Source organism: Lithobates pipiens, unplaced genomic scaffold, assembly GCF_037356315.1.
Source record: "Lithobates pipiens isolate NorthernLeopardFrog02 unplaced genomic scaffold, aLitPip1_a1.2 Scaffold_8, whole genome shotgun sequence".
Taxonomy (NCBI): Eukaryota; Metazoa; Chordata; class Amphibia; order Anura; family Ranidae; genus Lithobates; species Lithobates pipiens.
In genome coordinates this window covers 547,692,342-547,712,712 of record NW_027507903.1, presented here as the reverse complement: position 1 = coordinate 547,712,712, position 20,371 = coordinate 547,692,342, and the positions used below count along the sequence as shown (strand labels likewise).

Here is a 20,371-nt window from a genome sequence, read left to right as displayed (position 1 = left end):
TAAGGAGGTTTGGGTCCACTATGTGTAATTCCATTGCACAGAGCAGGTAAGTATAAACCTTTGTTTTTTTGTTTTTTTTTTTTAAAGTTGAAGCTTTACGATTACTTTAAAGCTGAAGTATGGGCAAAAACCATATTTGTACATGTACACAGTACAAATAAGATGGAATGCAAAGCATTCTTTGAATGGAGGTGGTGTGGATGAATGTCACCATCTCCCTCCTCCAATCATAGAACACCTTGCATTCTGTGAAAATAATAAAAGGCGATATCTGTACCACAGCCGGAACTGCTTAGAGTCTCAGAGCTGGACAATTGGTAATGACAGGAGATCATGGGCTGAATAAAAATAAGAGGTTTACCAAAAGCTGCAGCAGTCGGAGAGAGGGCACACTTCATTACAGGTAACTGATTTTTACCTTGTAAATGTACATAAATAGTTTCTTCCAAGTTCCCACAGTTTAGCTTTAAAAAACGTAGAGACTGTCACCAAATTAAACAAAAATCAAGTAAAAGCAAAGGAAAATCAACGATTTTGAATGCTTTTTTGCAGTATTTATCCTTTCCATAAATTATGTTTTATTTACTTCCATTATGCTTTTGAACTTGAAAGAGGAAAGCTGGAGAGCAACTGATAAATAGAAGCTAAGAAATAAAAGGGACAAATAAAGATTGACTAAGACGCAGACAATGAATATTGTTAAAAATTAATTGTTGATAAATGTCCTGTCTGGTAAATTATACATGAGGTTACTGCAATATTGTTTAGTTTGCTTTATTTTAACCATAATAAGCAATTCATCTTTGCAGGGGGGGGTAATTTATTTTTTTGCTGCCTGGAGTTGAGCTTTAAAAAGGGTGTCAAAGTGACTTCAGGATGAGTGATTGTTCCCTCTAGTGGCTGATTTACAAATCTCAGTATGTAATAAATATACGGTAATAAAAATATGGAAGAGAAGGCATGGTAAAACATAGCTCCCAACTGTCCCTGATTTTGAGGGACTGTCCCTGATTTGGAGGTCTGATCCATATATTTTTTCCATATGCACTTTTTATCTTTCAAAAAGTGTTTACCAGTGCTAAACCTTTCATCTGAATTCAAAATTGCTGCATTTTTTTAAAAGATATTTTTATTGGATTTATCACAAACCAACATACATACAAAAAGAAAAACAACAAAACAAAAAACAGCAACAGATAACTGTAGAGCATACTCTGTCAGACATTGGCATATGGCGACAATCATTAGGCTCATACAATTAAAAAGAATGGATACAGCAATCTAACAATATGTATCTTAGTACATAGTTTCAGCTAGCATTCAATTCTTAGTAGCTGCGGTGGCTGTCTAATAGTAGTATATTGTGCTGTGACACGGCCCATAAGCAATCTGTAGTATGTACTTGTTTATTTGGAGAGGGTCAGGGGGCTAGTCAGCCACCTATCCCAAATTTTATGAAACTTTTTTTTTACTTTTCCTAAGCTCAAAAGTAAGTTTGTATAGCGGTATAGCATCATTAACCAATTTCAACCAAAGGGTTTTTAGAGAGGTCTGTGTACCCTTCCATGAGAGCAGTATAGCTTTTCTGACATAGAAATAGAGAATACGTAGTAGTCTCTTGGCATGTGGGGATAATTGTATGTCACCAAAAATGCCCAGAAGCCCGTTCTTAGGATGAACAATCTTAGGGAGGCCTATAGCTGAGGATATGAAAGAACCTACCTCTACCCAGAAATCCCGAACTACGGGACAGGACCAGAAACAATGTAAAAAGTCGCCATCTTTGCCACAGACACGAAAGCATTGTGCCGTAGGCATCAAACCCATTTTATGTAATCTAGCCAGTATAAGGTGAGATTGATGAAAGACCTTTAGCTGTATGATACAATCCCGTGATGCAATAACTGAGGTCTTGTACGTGTCACTAAACTCTGTCCAGTCGTCCTCTGTGAGCGATATGTCCATGGAGATCCATCTGGAGTGGGCTTTACTAAATCTGTGATTAAAATCTGTCATTATAACAGTGTAGTAAGCAGAAATAAGTTTATTGGGGTCAGGCTGTCTCAGCAGTTTCTCAAGTGAGGGTAGGTCAGTAGGGTCGTTCAGGGAGCCAAACTGAGTTCAGATAGCGTGTCTGAGTTGGTGATAATAGAACAGCTATGAACATGGTAAGTCAAAGTCAAGTCTTAACTGATCAAAAGATTTAAAACCCTGTGCATTGTATAAGTGGCAAAGATATTTTAGCCCCTTGGAATACCAGCGGTTAGGGTCAGGTAAGGAGTACAGCTCCCGTAGGGTGGGATTAAATCATAGGGTGTTATTAGGGGACGTCGACCATGTATACTGAGAAATTTTTGTAGTGATATATCGGAAAATTGAAAGGGATGTAGCCAACATGGAGGTGCCTGGTCCAGGCGGGACTCTGCCTCTATAGACAATGTTGTGAAGAGTTTCCATGGAAGATGCAATGGCTCCCTCTGTAGTGGTACAGGCATTCGCTGAGACTGGTTACAGCCGGTCATGAATATGTACCAGCTGAGACGCTAAATAGTATAGGAAGAAATTTGGAAACGCCAAGCCCGCCAAATGTGACTCTAGGGGAACTGCTATTCCACAGAAACGAGGTACAAATTGTGTCTATACGTTTGAAAACAGATTTAGGTATTTTGCAAGGGAAGTTAGCCAGAATATATAGCAATTTTGGTAGGTAGATCATTTTAAGTACATTTGCCTTCCCCATAAGATCTAGAGGCAAGTCCATTCATTGTTTAGTCTGCTCCTGTAAGCGAATCAATAGTGTGTTTAAGTTATTGGTGGTATATGTGGATAGGGGTGTTTGTACTAGAACTCGCGGTACCTAAAGGAGGACACCACCTGCAGTCTGGAGTCCGGATGAATCTGAGAAATCGCAGCCGAGTCCAAGGGGAAAAGACTGGACTTGTCCCAATTCACCCGGAAGCCTGAGAAATCCCGAATTTATTAATCTCAGCTAACAATGACTGGAGTGACACGTTGGTTTCAGCAAGGTACACCAAGGTGTCATCCACATAAAGTGAAACTAGTTCCTCTGTGGAGGCAATAGGAAGACCTTTAATGGTTATGGAGGAATGGATGCGCACTGCTAACAGCTCCATGTCCAGGGCAAACACGAGTGGGCACCCCTGCCTTGTGCCCCTAGTGATTGAGAACGACTCAGTGACAGAGAAGTTAACCCGAACATGGGCCTGTGGGGAAGTGTAGAGGAGCTTTATCTATGCCACCACGCAGGGGCCAAATCCATATAGCTGTAACACTCGAAAGAGGTATGGCCATTCCACGCTATTGAATGCCTTACATGTGTCCAGGGATACAATGGCCCGTTTTGGGGGACAATCGTGTGGGTATTGCAAATTGTGGAATAGTCTGCGGATATTCATTCTGGTGGACCTTCCAGGTAAAAAAAAACCCTGATCACTATTGACCAAGGTCATTACTACATCATTCAAGCGATTTGCCAATACTTTGGCCAGTATCTTAACATCCACATTTATAAGGGATATTGGACAGTACGAATTGCATTTGAGTGGGTCTTTACGGGGTTTTAGTAGCAGTACAATCCAGGCCTCTCGTAGGGGGGAGAACTCCGATATCTAATGCTTTGTTATATGTACGCAGTAGATATGGGCACAGCAAATCCTTAAACCGTGTAAAGCTGTCAGAAACCATGAAACAGACTGAGACAGAAGTACAATCAAATCACACTTGTTTATTAATAAAAATAAAAAGGTAAATAGAAAAAAGCGTAGTCAAGCATAGCCAGACTCCTGTAGCCAGATCGGGTAGTCAGCCAGTCCAAATTTCATTAACCAGATCGGGTAATCAGCCATGCCAGAAGTCAGGGATCCAAGGAGAGCAACCGCAAGCAGGATAAGAAGCCAGGTGGGATGTCAGCAAGTCAGTCTTGAAACAAACAGCAGGAGATGGTTCCCTGTGATGTGACCAACGTGAAGGCAAATGAAAAAGTGAACAGGAAGGCTTTAAATAGGCAGGTCAGACGAGAATAATCGGGAACAGCTGGTAACTGTGGAAAGAGAAGAGAGCTGGCAATTAGCCAACAGCTGAGTGGCCAGCCCAGAGGAGGAAGGGCTAAGACAGCCCTGACAGTACCCCCCCCCCCTCAATGACCCCTCTGCCTCGGAGGGCCACCGGGCTTGAGGGGAAACTGTCTATGGAACTCATGGAGGAGAACAGGGTCATGTACGTCAGAGGAGGAAACCCAGGAGCGTTCCTCCGGACCATACCCCTTCCAATGCACCAGGTACTGTATGCGCCCACAGAACCTACGGGAGTCAACAATGGATTGTACCTCATACTCCTCATGGTTCTCAACCAGAATAGGGTGAGGACATGGCACAGAGGTGGTAAATCGGTTACAGACCAACGGAGACATGAAACACATTAGAGATGCGCATACTAGGAGGAAGGTCCAACGCGTAAGCTACTGGGTTAATCCTGCGAAGGATACGGAACGGCCCAATAAACCGAGGTGCAAACTTCAGTGAGGGAACATGAAGCCGGAGGTTGCGTGATGACAGCCAGATCCTGTCCCCAGCCTGGTAGGAAGGTGCAGGCAGGCGGTCTGCGGTCAGCATGGAGTCTGTACCTATCATTAGCATGACGCAAAGCCTCCTGAACTTGTACCCAAGTGGAACGAAGACCACGGAGATGCTCCTCTAACGCAGGAATACTCTGCGGAACAAACGAGTCAGACAACACGGAAGGTTGGAAACCATAAGGCCGCGTACACACGGGCGGACTGTTCGCCCAACCTTGTCCGCTGAACAGTGTTTGGGCGGACAGTCCGCCCGTGTGTGGGCTTTCAGCGGACAGTTTCAGCGGACAGTTGGACGGACAAAGTCTTTCGGAAATTCCGAAAAACTGTCCGCTGAAACTGTGTTTGAGCGAACAGTCCGCCCGTGTGTAGGCTACTTTCGAAATGAGCAAACTGTTCCCGCTCGGAAAGTCCGCCCATTTCGAGCGCGTGTACAGGTAGGCGGGGCCCGCCGCCCCCTTACGATGTCATAGTCCCCATGTGACATCAACCCATGTGACCAACCCATGTGACATATACCATGTGACACCGCCCCATTGTCACTATATAAGTGACCGCACAGCGCGGCTCTGGCATTCCGGCCGGAGAGCTCGTCGAGTCAACATCTCCAGGAGAAGAAGAAGAAGAACAAGAAGAAGAACAAGAACGGAAGGCGGCGGCGGCGGCGACGACAGCGGCGACAGAAGACCGGGCCACCGCCTGTAAAAGAGCTACAAGAAGGCGCGGTGGCCCGGCAGAAGAACCGAAGGCGGCGACAGAAGAACGGAAGGCAGCGGCGACAGAAGACCGGGCCACCGCCTGTAAAAGAGCTAGAAGAAGGCGCGGTGGCCCGGCAGAAGAACCGAAGAGGGGGACAAGACCCCCGAAGTCGGGAGAAGAGGCCGGTGGCGGGGAGGAAGAAAGCCGGACTCCTCCGCTAGTAAAAGAGCTACACACAGATAGCGGAGGAGTCCGGCAAGAAGACCCCCGAAGACGGAAGACCCCCGGAGTTGTGCAATAAAATATTTTTTCCCTGTGTTGTGTTTTTTTTTGTACTTTATTTCACAGGTGAATGGGTAGGGGTACATTGTACCCCATACTCATTCACATAGGGTGGGGGGCCGGTATCCGGGGGCCCCCTTCTTAAAGGGGGCTCCCGGATTCCGATAAGCCCCCCGCCCGCAGACCCCGACAACCAACGGCCAGGGTTGTCGGGAAGAGGCCCTTGTCCTCATCAACATGGGGACAAGGTGCTTTGGGGTGGGGGGGCCGCGCGGCCCCCCCTTCCCCAAGGCACCCCCCATGTTGAGGGCACGCGGCCTGGTACGGCTCAGGAGGGGGGGCGCGCTCGCTCGCCCCCCTTTCCTGGCCGGCCGGGTAGCGTGCTCGGACAAGGGTCTGGTGTGGACTTTGGGGGAACCCCCACGCCGATTTTTTTCGGCGTTGGGGTTCCCCTTTAAGCCCATTCCAGGCGGCGGAGCCCGCGACGTCTCCTTCGCGGGCCCCGCCTACCTGTACACGCGCTCGAAATGGGCGGATTTGCCTCCTCCTTACGTGGGCGAGTCCGTTCATTTCAAAAGTTGAGCCAACTGTTTGGCAAACAGTTCGCTGAAACAGTCCGCTCGTGTGTGGGCAAGTCCGCTCATGCAAATTTTGAGCGGACTGTTTGCCGAAACTGTTTGACGAACAAGGTTGGGCAAACAGTCCGCGCGTGTGTACGCGGCCTAATTCGCCATAAATGGAGACAATCAGGAGGCAGAATTCAAGGCACTGTTGTGAGCAAACTCTGCCCAAGGTAATAGGTCAGACCAGTTGTTATGATGGTCAGAAATATAGCAACGTAGGAGATGCTCCAAGGACTGATTGGCTCATTCTGCGGCCACATTAGACTGCGGGTGATACGCAGAAGAGAATGCAAGCTGGATTCCCAACTGTGCACAAAAGGCTCGCTAGAACCGGGAGACAAACATACTGCCCCTATCTGAGACAATCACCTTGGGTAGCCCATGTAAGCGAAAGATCTCCCAAGCAAAAATGGAAGCCAGTTCCTTAGAGGTGGGCAACTTCTTAAGTGGAATACAATGACACATCTTGAGAACCTGTCAACCACCATAAGGACAACAGTGTTGCCTTGGGAGTTGGGCAATTCCACAATGAAATCCATAGACAGGTGAGTCCAGGGCCTCTCTCCATTGGGTATGGGTTGTAAGAGGCCCACTGGAAGGTGCCGTGGAGTCTTACTCTGAGCACACACGGGAAAGGCAGCTACAAAGGCAGTAACATCAGCCCGTAGACTAGGCCACCAGAATTGTTGGGAGATGGCCCAAATGAGTTGATTCTTCCCAGGATGGCCAGCTGCCTTGGGAGAATGGTAAGTCTGGAGCACTGCAGTACGGAGACTCTCTGGGACAAAGCAGCGAACACAAAGTTTCTAAGGAGGAGCATGGACCTGAGCAGGAAGAATTTTGTCACCCAAAGGAGAAGTAAGACTAGTGCGAACTGTAGCCAAGATACGATCAGGAGGAATCATAGGAACCGGAACCGACTCCGAAGAAGAAAGTAAGATATTATATGTAAGAATGTAAGATTCTTATGGTCAGTAAGAATAAGAACGGGCACAGTGGTACCTTCAAGGAGATGTCTCCATTCTTTCAGGGCTAAAATGTTCACCAACAGCTCTCTGTCACCAATCTCATAATTGCACTCAGCAGATGACAATTTCTTGGAATAGTAGCCACACAGATGCATAGCGCTCTCAGAGTTAAGACGTTGAGACAGAAGGGCGTCAACTTCCATCTCAGAAGCATCAACTTCTAGGATAAAAGGCAACGTAGGATCAGGATGTGCCAACACAGGAGCAGAAACAAAGGCAGCCTTGAGAGTCTCAAAGGACTCCGGAGACCAACTCTGTGGGTTACCGTCCTTTCTGGTCATATCAGTCAGAGGCTTGACCAGAGAGGAGAAGTTACAAATAAACTTCCGATAGTAGTTGGCAAAGCCCAGGAAACGCTGCAGAGGACGTAAACCCATGGGTCGAGGCCACTGTAGGACTGCCGACAGTTTCTCTGGGTCCATCGAAAAACCAGCAGTGGAAATGACATAACCCAGGAATGTAACCTGTTCACGATGGAACTCGCACTTCTCCAGTTTACAATAGAGATTGTTCTCTCTTAGTTTCTGAAGTACACGACAGACATCTGTGTGGTGGCTCTCCAGGGACTTGGAAAATATGAGGATATTATCAAGATAAACCACCACACACAATTGCAACAAATCTCGGAGGACATCATTAATAAATTCCTGGAAAACTGCCGGGGCATTACAAAGGCCAAAGGGCATTACCAGGTATTCATAATGGCCTGTTCTGGTTTTCCACTCGTCGCCCTCCTTAATGCGCATGAGATTGTATGCCAATCTCAAGTCAAGCTTTGTGAAAACCGTTGCTCCCTTGAGGCGGTCAAATAACTCCGTAATCAATGGAATCGGGTAAGCATTCTTAATCGATTGAGACCCCTATAATCTATACAAGGTCTCAGTTCACCGCTCTTCTTTTTCACAAAGAAGAAACCAGCACCAGCAGGAGACGAGGACTTGCGGATGAAACCTCGAGAAAGTGCATCAGCAACATACTCCTCCATGGCCTTATCCTCCTCGGCCACGAGGAGGTATGGCACCAGGCTGAAGGTCAATTGCTCAATCATAAGGCCGGTGTGGAGGCAAACTAAACAAAATCACGGTACTCCTCCGGCAAGGAGGGGCGTGAAGCGGTGAACAAGACCTTAGATACCTTCAGGAAGCTGCATTGTGGTGACCAGGAGAGAACCATAGCACGGAGCCAATCAAAAGAGGGTTTGTGCCTCTGTAACCAAGGATAACCAATAACCAGCGGAAATCTGGGTGAGGAAATAACTTGGAATTGGATTATCTCATGGTGAAGAGCGCCTACGGCCATGGACAACGGAACCGTCTCATGAGTCACATGAGCAGGCTGTAAAGGTCTCCCTTCAAGAGCCTCAATGGCAAGTGGAGTGTCACGCAGCTGCAGTGGAATTGAGTGCTGCGAAACAAATGCAGCATCAATGAACAGGCCTGCAGCCCCAGAGTCGATTAGAGCCTGTATCTCGATGGACGACTCAGCCCAAGAAAGGGTGACCAAAACCAGGGGCTTATCCTTCTGGATAACTGGGGACGAAACAACACCACCTAAGGTCTGTCCATAACAGGACCTCAAGGTTGGGGCGTTCCTTGGACGGGTAGGACAAGACTTCAAAAAGTGACCTGCCTGGCCACAATAAAGGCACAATCTCTCCCTCCTCCTAAAGGCTCTCTCATCCGCAGAGAGACGCGTGAAGCCCAGGTGCATGGGTTCATCTTCACTGACCAACTCGGTACCAGGAGGCATGGGAGGTGAGGGAGGCATGGGTGGGACTACAAAGCTCAGAGGCAAACGTACAGGAGGCTTCCACAAGTGCTCCTTAAGAGAAAGTCTTTCTCTGAGTCTGGAGTCAATGAGGATGGCAAACGAGATCAAGCTCTCCAGCTCAGTGGGTATATCTCAGGTTGCTAGCTCATCCTTGATGGAATCCGAGAGACCATGAGAAAAAGCAGCCATGAGGGCCTCATTGTTCCAAGCAACCTCTGCTGCCAGAGTACGGAATTCAATGGCGTAGTCAGCAACAGTTCTCGTACTCTGTTTGATGGACATGAGGCACTTGGCAGCAGAAGCGGAGCGTGCGGGAATGTCAAAAACCATTTTAAAGGAGGCCACAAACTGAGGGTAACTCAAGACAACAGGTCTTTGCGTCTCCCATAGAGGGTTAGCCCAGGCCAAGGCTCAAGCATAGCCAGAGTCCTGTAGCCAAATCAGGTAGTCAGCCAGTCCAAATTTCATTAACCAGATTGGGTAATCAGCCAGGCCGAAAGTCAGGGATCCAAGGAGAGCAACCGCAAGCAGGATAAGAAGCCAGGTGGGATATCAGCAAGCCAGTCTTGAAACAAACAGCAGGAGATGGTTCCCTGTGATGTGACCAACGCGAAGGCAAATGAAAAAGTGAACAGGAAGGCTTTAAATAGGCAGGTCAGACGAGCATCATCGGGAACAGCTGGTAACTGTGGAAAGAGAAGAGAGCTGGCAATTAGCCAACAGCTGAGCGGCCAGCCCAGAGGAGGAAGGGCTAAGCCAGCCCTGACAATACCATTCGGTTGGAAAGCCATCCAGACCAGGAGTTTTGTGTGCTGGCATCTGTGAGATAGCCATTGCAATCTCCTCAACCGTGATAGGTGCCTCCAATTAGGTGATCCGTTCAATCGAGAGAGACGGAAGAGAAATGTCCGATAGGTAGTCATTCAGTTGCGGTTCAGTGTAGTCAGCTCTGGAGGTGTATAAGTCTTTATAGAGGTTCAAAAAAGCCTCCATGATATCCCCAGGGGTGTCACTAACTTGGCCCTGTATAGTAAGTATACGTGGGATAGATATGGGGGGTTGGTCTGGTTAGATATGCCAAGAGACATCCAGCTTTGTTACCGTGCTCAAATGATTTCTGAGCAGCATATAATATTTGCTTTTGTGTGAGGTCTAGCAGACGGAGTTCATATTCTCTGCGCTTCTGAAGCCATGCTTCTCTAGTGTCAGGGGCTGGGTTGGAAGCGTAAACTGACTCCGCCCGCACCATGTCAGTTTCCATTTCCTCCGTAAGTTGCTTATTATTTTTCCGCAAGACCCCAGTGATGGACATAAAGGTGCCCCTCAATGTGGTCTTAAAGGCCTCCTATTCAACGGATGGGTCCACTGTTCGCAAATTGTCTTTCCAGTAGCCCGTGATACCCCTCCTGCACTCTCCCTGCACCACCTCCTCCTCCAGCCAGTAAGAATTCAAACGCCAAATAGCAGGGCCCGGGAGGATGGCAAGGTCCACAAAGAGAGGAGCGTGATCCGAGACACCCCTGGGCAGGTATGAAACCGCAGAAATAACGGGAAGAGTGTCTGCTGGGTCAAAGGCTAAATCAATCCGAGACATGGTGCGGAAGGAGTGTGAGTGACAAGAGTACTGGCTCCCATCTGGGTTCTTCCAGCGCCACACCTCTGTAAGGTCATAAACCTGCATCCAATCTATAAAAAAAGGGAAATGGCCTCCCCCCACCCCCCAATCCGTCCCTAGCTGGGTCCAGTATGGCATTAAAGTCACCCACATAAAGTAGAGGTCCAGGGGGTCTAGTCAGCAATTGAAGTGACAATTTGGATAAGATTTCCACTGAAAAAGGGGGAGGAATATAAACGTTTACGAAAGTAATAAGGGGGCCCCCGGATACCGGCCCCCCACCCTATGTGAATGAGTATGGGGTACAACGTACCCCTACCCATTCACCTGTGAAAAAAGTAAAAAAAAACACAACACAGGGTTAAAAGTTCGGGGGTCTTCTCGCCGGACTCCTCCGCTATCTTCTGCTAGCTCTTTTGCTAGCGGAGGAGCCCGGCTTTCTTCCTCGCCGCCGGCCTCTTCTTCTGACTTCGGGGGTCTTGTCCCCCTCTTGGGTTCTTCTGCCGGGCCACCGCTTCTTCTTATAGCTCTTTTACAGGCGGTGGCCCGGTCTTCTGTCATCGCCGCCGCCTTCCGTTCTTCTCCTTCTTCTCCTGGAGGTGTTGACTCGACGTTCTCTCCGGCCGCAATGCCAGGGACGCGCTGCGCGGTGACTTATATAGGGACAAGGGGCGGTGTCATCGGTTGATGTCACATGGGTTAGCAGCTAGCAGAAGATAGCGGAGGAGTCCGGCAAGAGGACCCCCGAAGACGGCCAGGGTTGTCGGGAAGAGGCCCTTGTCCTCATCAACATGGGGACAAGGTGCTTTGGGGTGGGGGGGCCGCATGCCCCCCTCCCCCAAGGCACCCCCCATGTTGAGGGCATGCGGCCTGGTACGGCTCAGGAGGGGGGGCGCCCGCTCGTCCCCACCCCCTTTCCTGGCCGGCCGGGTAGCGTGCTCGGATAAGGGTCTGGTGTGGACCTGGGGGGACCCCCACGCCGTTTTTTCGGCGTAGGGGGTTCCCCTTGGAATCCATACCAGACCTAAGGGCCTGGTATGCTCTCGGAGGGGGAACCCACGCCAATTTTTTTTCGTAAATTTGGCGTGGAGTTCCCCCTTCAGAGCTAATAATTCTGTCAAAGTCGCCTCCGTATAGACAGAGATCCGACTTGGAGGCGACCTCCATTGAAATCAATGGGTACAAGTCGCCTACAAGTCGGATTGAAGTAGTACAGGAACTTCTTTTGAAGTCGGAGCGACTTCAGTAGCGTGCATTAAGACGGCTCTCATTCACTTACATTGATTTTTAAATGTTGTCCGACCTGAGGTTGACTAGGGGCGACCTGAAGTCGGATCTGAGTCGCCCCTGTGTGAACCGAGCCTAAGGGTTTCGCTATTCTAAGTTATACATTGTATCATTGTCATATATAAGTATAAATGCAAGCATGTCTAAAACCTGATGGGCTGTGTCACCCTGAACATATTCAAGCACATCTACAGTATATTGCATATGAATGTCTCCATATAGGTACAAGCTGTTAAGGAATAAGACAGGGCAAACCAATAGACCGCCCTGCACAGTACCTTTGAAAAATACAGAAAAGAAAAAAAGAAAAAAAAAGTTAGTAAAAAAAGAAAAAAAAGAAAAAAAAGAAGCAGAAGCAAAAATTGAACCCCTGTAGAAAACCTCTCGCCCCCCACCCCAATAACTGGTGAGGGGGTAGTGTGGAGAGCTGTGTGGCTCCCAACTGGAAACAAAAAGAAAAGGGAGAAAAGACATGTCCTGGTCCAGGATGTGTTGCACACAGATACAGGGGTAGAGGAATCAGTTGGCCTCTGTCATGGCTGAAAAAGAAAGGCAGGTCCTTTGAAGTATAGTTCTGGGTTCAGGAGAAGGTCTGGAACATATATAAACTGTGTCCCCTGATGCTCAGGGGAGATGTCCGGATAATCACTGAGTATTTGTGCAGGGTGGTAAAGGTGGCCAATTACAGTGGTATAGTCACAGCACAGGGTAGAGAGAAGAGTTTAGATTCATATTAGGATTGCAGTCAGTAAGCTGGATATAAGGAACAAGTGTTGCTGTCAAATTGCTGAATTTGTAAATGTTAAAAGCCAATATAAAGGAAATGGAGTGGAAAAAAAAAAGTCCTTGTGAATTGAATTAACCTTTTTTTGGATTAATTCTACTTTTAATGGGGTGTGTCCTATGCCTACATACGTTTGCAAGTAGGTGTCCCTCATTCCCATCTCAAAATGTTGGGAGGTATGGTAAAATGTGAAGGGCGCATAACTACTTAAATAATAAAATCTGTCAATAATTTTATTACCTGGTGATATTGTCAGTACAGACAATATTTTTCTCCATTTCCTTAAACAAGCCAGGCTGTCCAGTAAAAATGGGTTGTTACAAACCCTGTCAATGCTTGTATGAATGTTTACAACAATTAACTTTTATTCCTATGCCTATTTTTTTGGGTAAAAGATTAAAAAAGTGTTGCTGCAATTGCTTAAGATGTTAGCTGGAGTTGGGTTTCAATTTGTTTCTCTCTTACGCAAAGTCTATTTAAAACCACATACCGGTATCTGACAGAAACATGTAGGCTGTTATTGTTGACCCCCCTAATGAAAAATTTTATTTGTCGGGCTGTCTATGTCTTTAAAAAATTCAGGGAAATTTATAAGTGCAACTGGAGAAACAAGAACTTCTGGCTTTCATACTCGCTTGCAGTCAGTGACTCAGAAATTATTAAAGCAATGGGATCCAAATAACCACCAGACAACATATTAAGAAGGAGAAATCAGCTGTGCATGGTAGCCAATAGGCATACCTCCCAACTTTTGAACTTTAGAATAAGGGACACTTAAGTCCCGACAGGGCGCTACACATGCCATGGCAAAAGTTGGTGTGGCCAAACTCCTAACAGTGGGACCAGCTTAATGGTCATGGTTAAACAAAACCCAGGTTTCCTTGTACCTATAAAACATGCTTTGATTGCTGCGCTACAAGTAAGAGTCTGATAGACACGTACAAACCCCAGTACAATTATAAAAAAAAAAAGAATTCAAATTTCCATTACAAACGGTTTTGCCACAACTAGGAAAGTGTGCATTACACAAAGTGTGGAAGAATTCAGGAGTGTATTGCGCACAGAGTGCAGGGTTCAGAAATGCGTAATGTACAGAGAACAGGGTTCAGGAGTAAGCTAATTACAGAGTGCAGGGTTCAGGAGTGCCCTGTGTACGGAGTGCCGAGTTCAGGAGTCTTATATGCACAGGGTGCCGGGTCCTGGAGTGGGTTATGCACAGGGTGCAGGGTTCAGGAAAGCGCTAGGTACAGTGTAGAGGGGTTTATGAGAGGGCTAGATACAGAGTGTGGGGTATTGAAGTGTGTTATACACAGGGTGCATGGTTCGGGATAGTGCTAGGTACACAGTGCAGGGTTCTGGAGTGTGTTATGTACAGGAAGGTGGCTTCTGGAGTGCACTATTCACGGAGTTCAGGGATTTTGAGTGCGTTATGTACACAATGCAAGGTTCTGGAGTGCGTTATGTACAGAAAAGTTGGTTTTGGAGTAAGTTATGCAGGGGTGCAGGGTTCAAGAGAGCGCTGGGTACAGAGTCCATTCATCTACTCACATATTACTATTGCACCTCTCCTCAGCTATAACCTCTACACATACATACACACATACATACATACAAACACACACATACCTACATACAAACACACAAACTAAGACACATACACAAACATACAAACACACACATACATACAAACACACGCACACACATACAAGGACACATACATACAAACACACACACACATGCAAAGACACATGCATACAAACACACATACATACAAGGACAAATACATACAAACACAAACACACATACAAGGACACATACATACAAACACACACATATAAGGACACATACAAAGATACACACACAAACATACAAACACATACAAAGACACATACATGCAAACACACACACATATAAGCACACATACAAAGACACACACAAACATACAAACACACACACACAAGGACACATATAAAGACACACACACATACAGACACACACACTCATACAAAAACACATACATACAAACACACACACATACAAGAACACATACACAAACAAAGACACATACATACAAACACACACACACACAAAGACACAAACACGCACACACATATAAAGACACATACATACAAACACAAGGTACAAGGTACAAGAAAGGTAACAGATTTTTTTACTGTGTTGTTTTTTTTCACTTAATAGGTGACAATTAGCAGGATGGTGATGTTTAGCTCTAGAGACATCGAATTATGAAATCATTGTAATGAACAGCAATAGTTTCTATTTCTATTTGTCTTGTGGATTTCAGTCTGATGTAGTGTAATCTTAAATATTCACAGGTCTCTATACAGCTCACAGCAGCCTTCCCCTCTCCGGGTCTCCATCTGGCTCTTGGCCCCAACACACAGACTGCATCCAGGCCAACGAGCAGTGCATCGCTGACGCATCCTGCAGCACCAGATATAGGACTCTGCGGCAGTGTCTGGCAGGCAGGGACCGGGATGTCCTGCTCTCCGGTCTGGAGTGTAAAACTGCTCTGGAGGTTCTACAGGAGAGCGCCCTGTACATGTGCCGCTGTCGAAGAGGAATGAAGAAAGAACTTCTGTGTCTACAAACATACTGGGGCATACATGCCGGCTTGACTGAGGGTGAGTAGATGCAGACATTTAACCCCTGTAACGTTTTGGCTCCTGGAACAGAGTGCGTCTTACCAGAAATGAGGTCCTGGGTAAAAATGAAAGTGGGGCCTGTATGCTAAAATTGTTTAGCAGTTGGCAGGGGTGTCTCATCAGATCAGAGTGAGTGGTCTAAAACAAATATGAAATGTGAGGTCTAAAGTGTGCATCTTCAAAGTAAAGCTTAGTACACACTACTAGTTTTTTTTCCCCGTTCAACTCAGCGGGCTGAATGAAAAAAAAAAACTGACAGCTCAGGTTGGAGCTGCTGTACTAACAATCTGATGTACAGCAATCTTCCCTGCCATTCTATTGTGTTCTGACAGGGGGGTGGCCCCGCCAGAACACTCCGGTCAGCGCTCTCAGCCATTGGCTGAGAGCGCTGACCAGGAGCTGGTGGCTAGTCCTTTTACAGTCATGCCCCTTCAACAGAAGCAGACCAAATGGTCAGCTTCTGTCGGAGCGGCTGCAGTACACACAGGCCAAATGTCGGCCATTTTCAATTGAACTGCCCGTCTGACATTCGGCCCGTGTGTACTAGGTTTAAAGAAGTTGTAAACCTCAGAAAAAAAAAACACTGCAAGACAAAGGCATAATGAGCTAGTATGCATTGCATACTAGCTCATTATGAAACACTTACTGTGATTGGTCAGAGCCGCGATGACGTCACTCTCGACCATGTGTATGGAAGCTGCCGGTCATGGCAAGACTCCTGAAGAAACGGCAGCAGTGTTCCGTTTCTTCAGTGCACGTGCTCCAATGACGTCGGTAGCAGCTCATATACTGAATATCTCCTAAACTGTGCAAATTTAGGATATATTCAAAGTACCCACAGGTAAGCCTTGTCATTGGCTTACCTGTAGGTAAAAGTGATGTAACCGGGTTTACAACCAATTTAAGGCAAGGCAAAATGTGGTGCAATTAACTAGTAAAAAAAAAAATGTCTGCTTTTCATGATAGCAGAATAACAACCCACCCTAAGCAGCAGTATAAAACCTCCCACAATAAGCAATATACTACAATTATATCAACCTGAGATAATACTTTGCTGGATAAACACAAATTGTGCTGGATTATAGAAAGATGGCATTAGTAATCAGGAGTGCATGTGCTCCCACATTCAGAAATATAACACCCCTGTATATGATATTACCTGCCTTAGCATGTAGTTGGGTTCTCAAACCAACAATGATGAAGGGGGGTTATTAGGCCAGTTTAGGATTGAGGTCATACAGATTTGCAGGGCCAGAGCCAAACAGCACCCTAATACACTCAGCACATCCACCATGTACCCCAAATGTACACAGTATACCACACATCCAGTACGCTCAGCACATTCCCCAAATATATTTACCACATTCAACATTCTTCCCCAGTGTATTCCCCCTGTAGTGATATTACACTATGTAATGACCCCCAATATACTCAGCACCCTAGAGCATGCACTGTAGCATGCACTATAAACACAGTGAACTATGCACTCCAGTACAACCAGAACATAACACCATTCACACAACGCTATACCCTTACCTATTCCCTCCATGCACCCTGTAGAAACGCTCAGCAAATTATATATATATATATATATATATATATATATATATATATATATATATATATATATATATATATATATATATAGATATTATTCCATCAACGGTTTCATTCTGTGATGCATCACGATTACTGCCCGTGGTTTTTATCAAAAAATTCAAGCAGTCAGAAGAACTAAATTTTTTTATTTTATCGGCTCTAAAAAAAAGGGACACTCCCTGCATATAGCAAAGTCTGAACACAGCAGACAACAGTATTTATGTAGAACAGTAATTACTAAATGGCACATCCCCCTTTACATTACAGAGCCCCCCTGTGCATTAAAGAGCCCCCTTTACACTCCAAAGCCCCCCTGCCCATTACACAGCCCCTGCACTCCCAGGAGACCCCCAGTCTCCTGGGACAGCCCTGCCAGCATACTCTCATGTTAAAACAAATCACTGCCAGTCCCTGGTACAATCTCTGGTCTTTCATGGCCGGTCACGTGCCCTCCGGCCATTCTTCTACTCCCGTTGTAGCTTTAGTTTGGAGGAGGAGAATGGCCAGAGGTCACGTGACCAGCCATGAAAGATCAGCGATAATAAGGTAGAGGCATCGGTTTACAATTAACCCTTACACAGTGTAGGAAGGATCCATAAAACAGAGGGACTGTCAGAGATTTGTTTTAACTTTAGAGTACGCTGGCAGAGCTGTCCCAGGAGAGTCAGGGAGCGTAGAGACGTCATCCGTGCAATCAAAGCAGCCGTTCTCTGCGTCATTGCGGAATTGTTCAAGGCTGCATCGTGATGCATCGATTGTATGATTATTTTCAACACCCCTAATCTATATATGTGACAGAACCATTCAGCGCCCTGCTTAGGTGCTTCCGTCAATATACCACTTCCTCCAGTCTGGACATGGATAGTATACAAGACTAGCTGGCAGTAGCTTGTATGAGAACTGGAACTGTTTGTTGAAAACTCACACAGAATTTATAGTACACCAGGCCAGATGAGCCTGATCACATTATTGTATGCAAAGGAAACTGTATAAAGAAATATAATTAACATGAGCTAATTAACTAGTCACTTAAACCAGCCTAGGTGACTCAATGCCTACTCAATGTTGTGATTATTTAGACAGACGGAAACAATAGGTGGCTCAATAAACAATAAACAATGGGAGAGACATGCTTAGCAGAAAACACATAACACCTTAATAAACAGAAAATAGCAGGAAACCAGAAAATAGCAGGAAACCACCAGCATCAGGTGGCTTGCTGATTATATTAACATTTTCTATGAGTCTTACAGTCTGAAGCAGTCATGGTTGGTAATGGGGCATCTAAGCTCTAAACATGGATCCCGGGCCTAGGTTCCTAGAGTCTGTGTATTTGAGAGACCTGAACTTGAATCAGAAACAAGACTACTCCCAGTCACCTACCTCCCAAAGAGTAATGTTCCCTTAAAAGCCAGGGCCCATAGTCAGTAAGCAAGAGGCTTGCTCCTAGTCCCCTCCAAAAGCCCCTGTCCTGGTTAGGTCTGTCACAAATTTATATTGTTTATATATATAAAAAATTCCATATGGATAGCTGCATAGGTCCTTCTGCCCTCCCTACACTGGATCCAACACTTTAGAAGCATAAAGTAGGCTTTATTTTAAAGGTTAAGGTATGGGATTTTTTTCTTGCAGAATCATACTTACCTAGGTGGATGCAGCATCAGTCCCCGGGCTCTTAGGCTGAGAGCCAAGTGATCAAACTGTTAATCGTTCAGTTCTCAGAGCTCCCTGAGCAGAGAGCTGGTGACTGTCCGTCACCACTGTCTGCTCTGCACAGGATTGCTGAGCTGTAGAGGGGGCAGGATCGGCTGTCTCAGGCTCTCAGCGGCTCACTGAGAGGCTGAGCCAGGTGCCGGTCCAGGCATGTGGGCAGATCCTGACCATATGGTCATGATCTTTCCCAAGTCTGGATTGGCTCTGTGACATCAATCATCAGCGGGCAGAACTGAACTGCAGTCCTGTGATCCACAGGAGAAGTGCAGCCAAATGAGCTTTGACTGTACTTATCTTTAATAATAACATGACAGCCAAATAGCTATTAAACCTAACTCTGTGTAGACATGAAACAGTATAGTCTATCTACTGTTTTCAAGGCTATATATAAACCATTGACATGTTATGAATTGTGCATGATCCTTGCCACAAAGAAAATGTTATGTTATGTTAATGTTAATGTTATTTTTGTACTAATAAAATGTCAAGATTTTTTATATACTATCATACTATACTATACTATTATACTATCATCAACTTTTTTGATGTACCCTACTCTACTATTTCTCTTTGTCCATAAAATCCCTGGGGCACTCCTTCCAAACTTGCCACAAATAAATGTCATATATTAGTACACTCTAGAATGGCAGGTTTATAGAAGCTAATAAAAAAGACCCTCTCTGAAAAGCCTGCCCACCATAGCTTTCTCAAAAAGTACAGTCTCTGACATCGTTGAAGACAGAGAAGTAGAGAGGGGAGGCCACTTCCACAGTTACTATACAGAGGACCTAGGATATTCTAGACAAGTACTAACTCAAGATGCATTTGACCTCAAGCGCACTCATGGAGCTGAGCTCCCCCTCCACATATTTGGACCATTATGGAGGCGTGGGAATTATTTTCCTTCCTTCCATAGCAGATTGCGTCCTTGCCTGGTCTGTAACTTTTTCAGAGGCCAATATCCTCTGGTTGAAGGTATTGTCGATGAGGCCCCCCAAGCTCACCTTGAGGACTTCACTGGCCACTGTGCATTGTGGATTTTCAGCCATTCACGTTAATCTCCTCCTACCCTCCTAAGGAAGTGGAATCTTTCCGAGAAATGCATAGGAGAATTAGGATCTTGGTGTCCAGCACAACCAAAAAATACATAATATATATAGTGCACATACCAGTAATCAATGTATATAGGACTGGGATGTTCTTAGGAGAGAGAGACTGTATATACACTATATTGCCAAAAGTATTGAGCCGCCTGCCTTTACATGCACATGAAATTTAATGACATCCCATTCTTAGTCCGTAGAGTTCAATAATGAGTTGGCCCACCCTTTGCAGCTATAACAGCTTTAACTCTTCTGGGAAGGCTGTCCACAAGGTTTGGGAGAAGGTGTATGGGAATGTTTGACCATTCTTCCAGAAACGCATTTGTGAGGTTAGACACTGATGTGGACAAGAAGGCCTGGCTCGCAGTCTCCGCTCTAATTCCTCCCAAAGGTGTTCTATTGGGTTGAGGTCAGGACTCTGTGCAGACCAGTCAAGTTTTTCCACCCCAAACTCTGTCTGTCTTGTACCTCAGAGATATCATGTAATCTAATACTGAGATAACCCAATGAACACCCTACTTTTTACCATCAGCTTCCTTTGCAGCGCTCAGTATTATATCACATGATATCTCAGAGGTGCAAAGGAAGTTAGTGCTAGTAGACCCTACTAA

The 20,371-nt window shown here is 45.9% G+C and overlaps 1 protein-coding gene across 1 annotated transcript in view; it reads left to right on the top strand.

Moving 5' to 3' along the window:
* GFRA2 (GDNF family receptor alpha 2) overlaps nucleotides 1-20,371 on the top strand; it is a 151,494-nt gene that overhangs the window by 87,026 nt on the left and 44,097 nt on the right. The window contains exon 2 of the mRNA XM_077469801.1: nucleotides 15,016-15,324. Within this exon, the coding sequence (XP_077325927.1) occupies nucleotides 15,016-15,324 (309 nt within the window). The remainder of the gene's footprint in view (nucleotides 1-15,015; nucleotides 15,325-20,371) is intronic.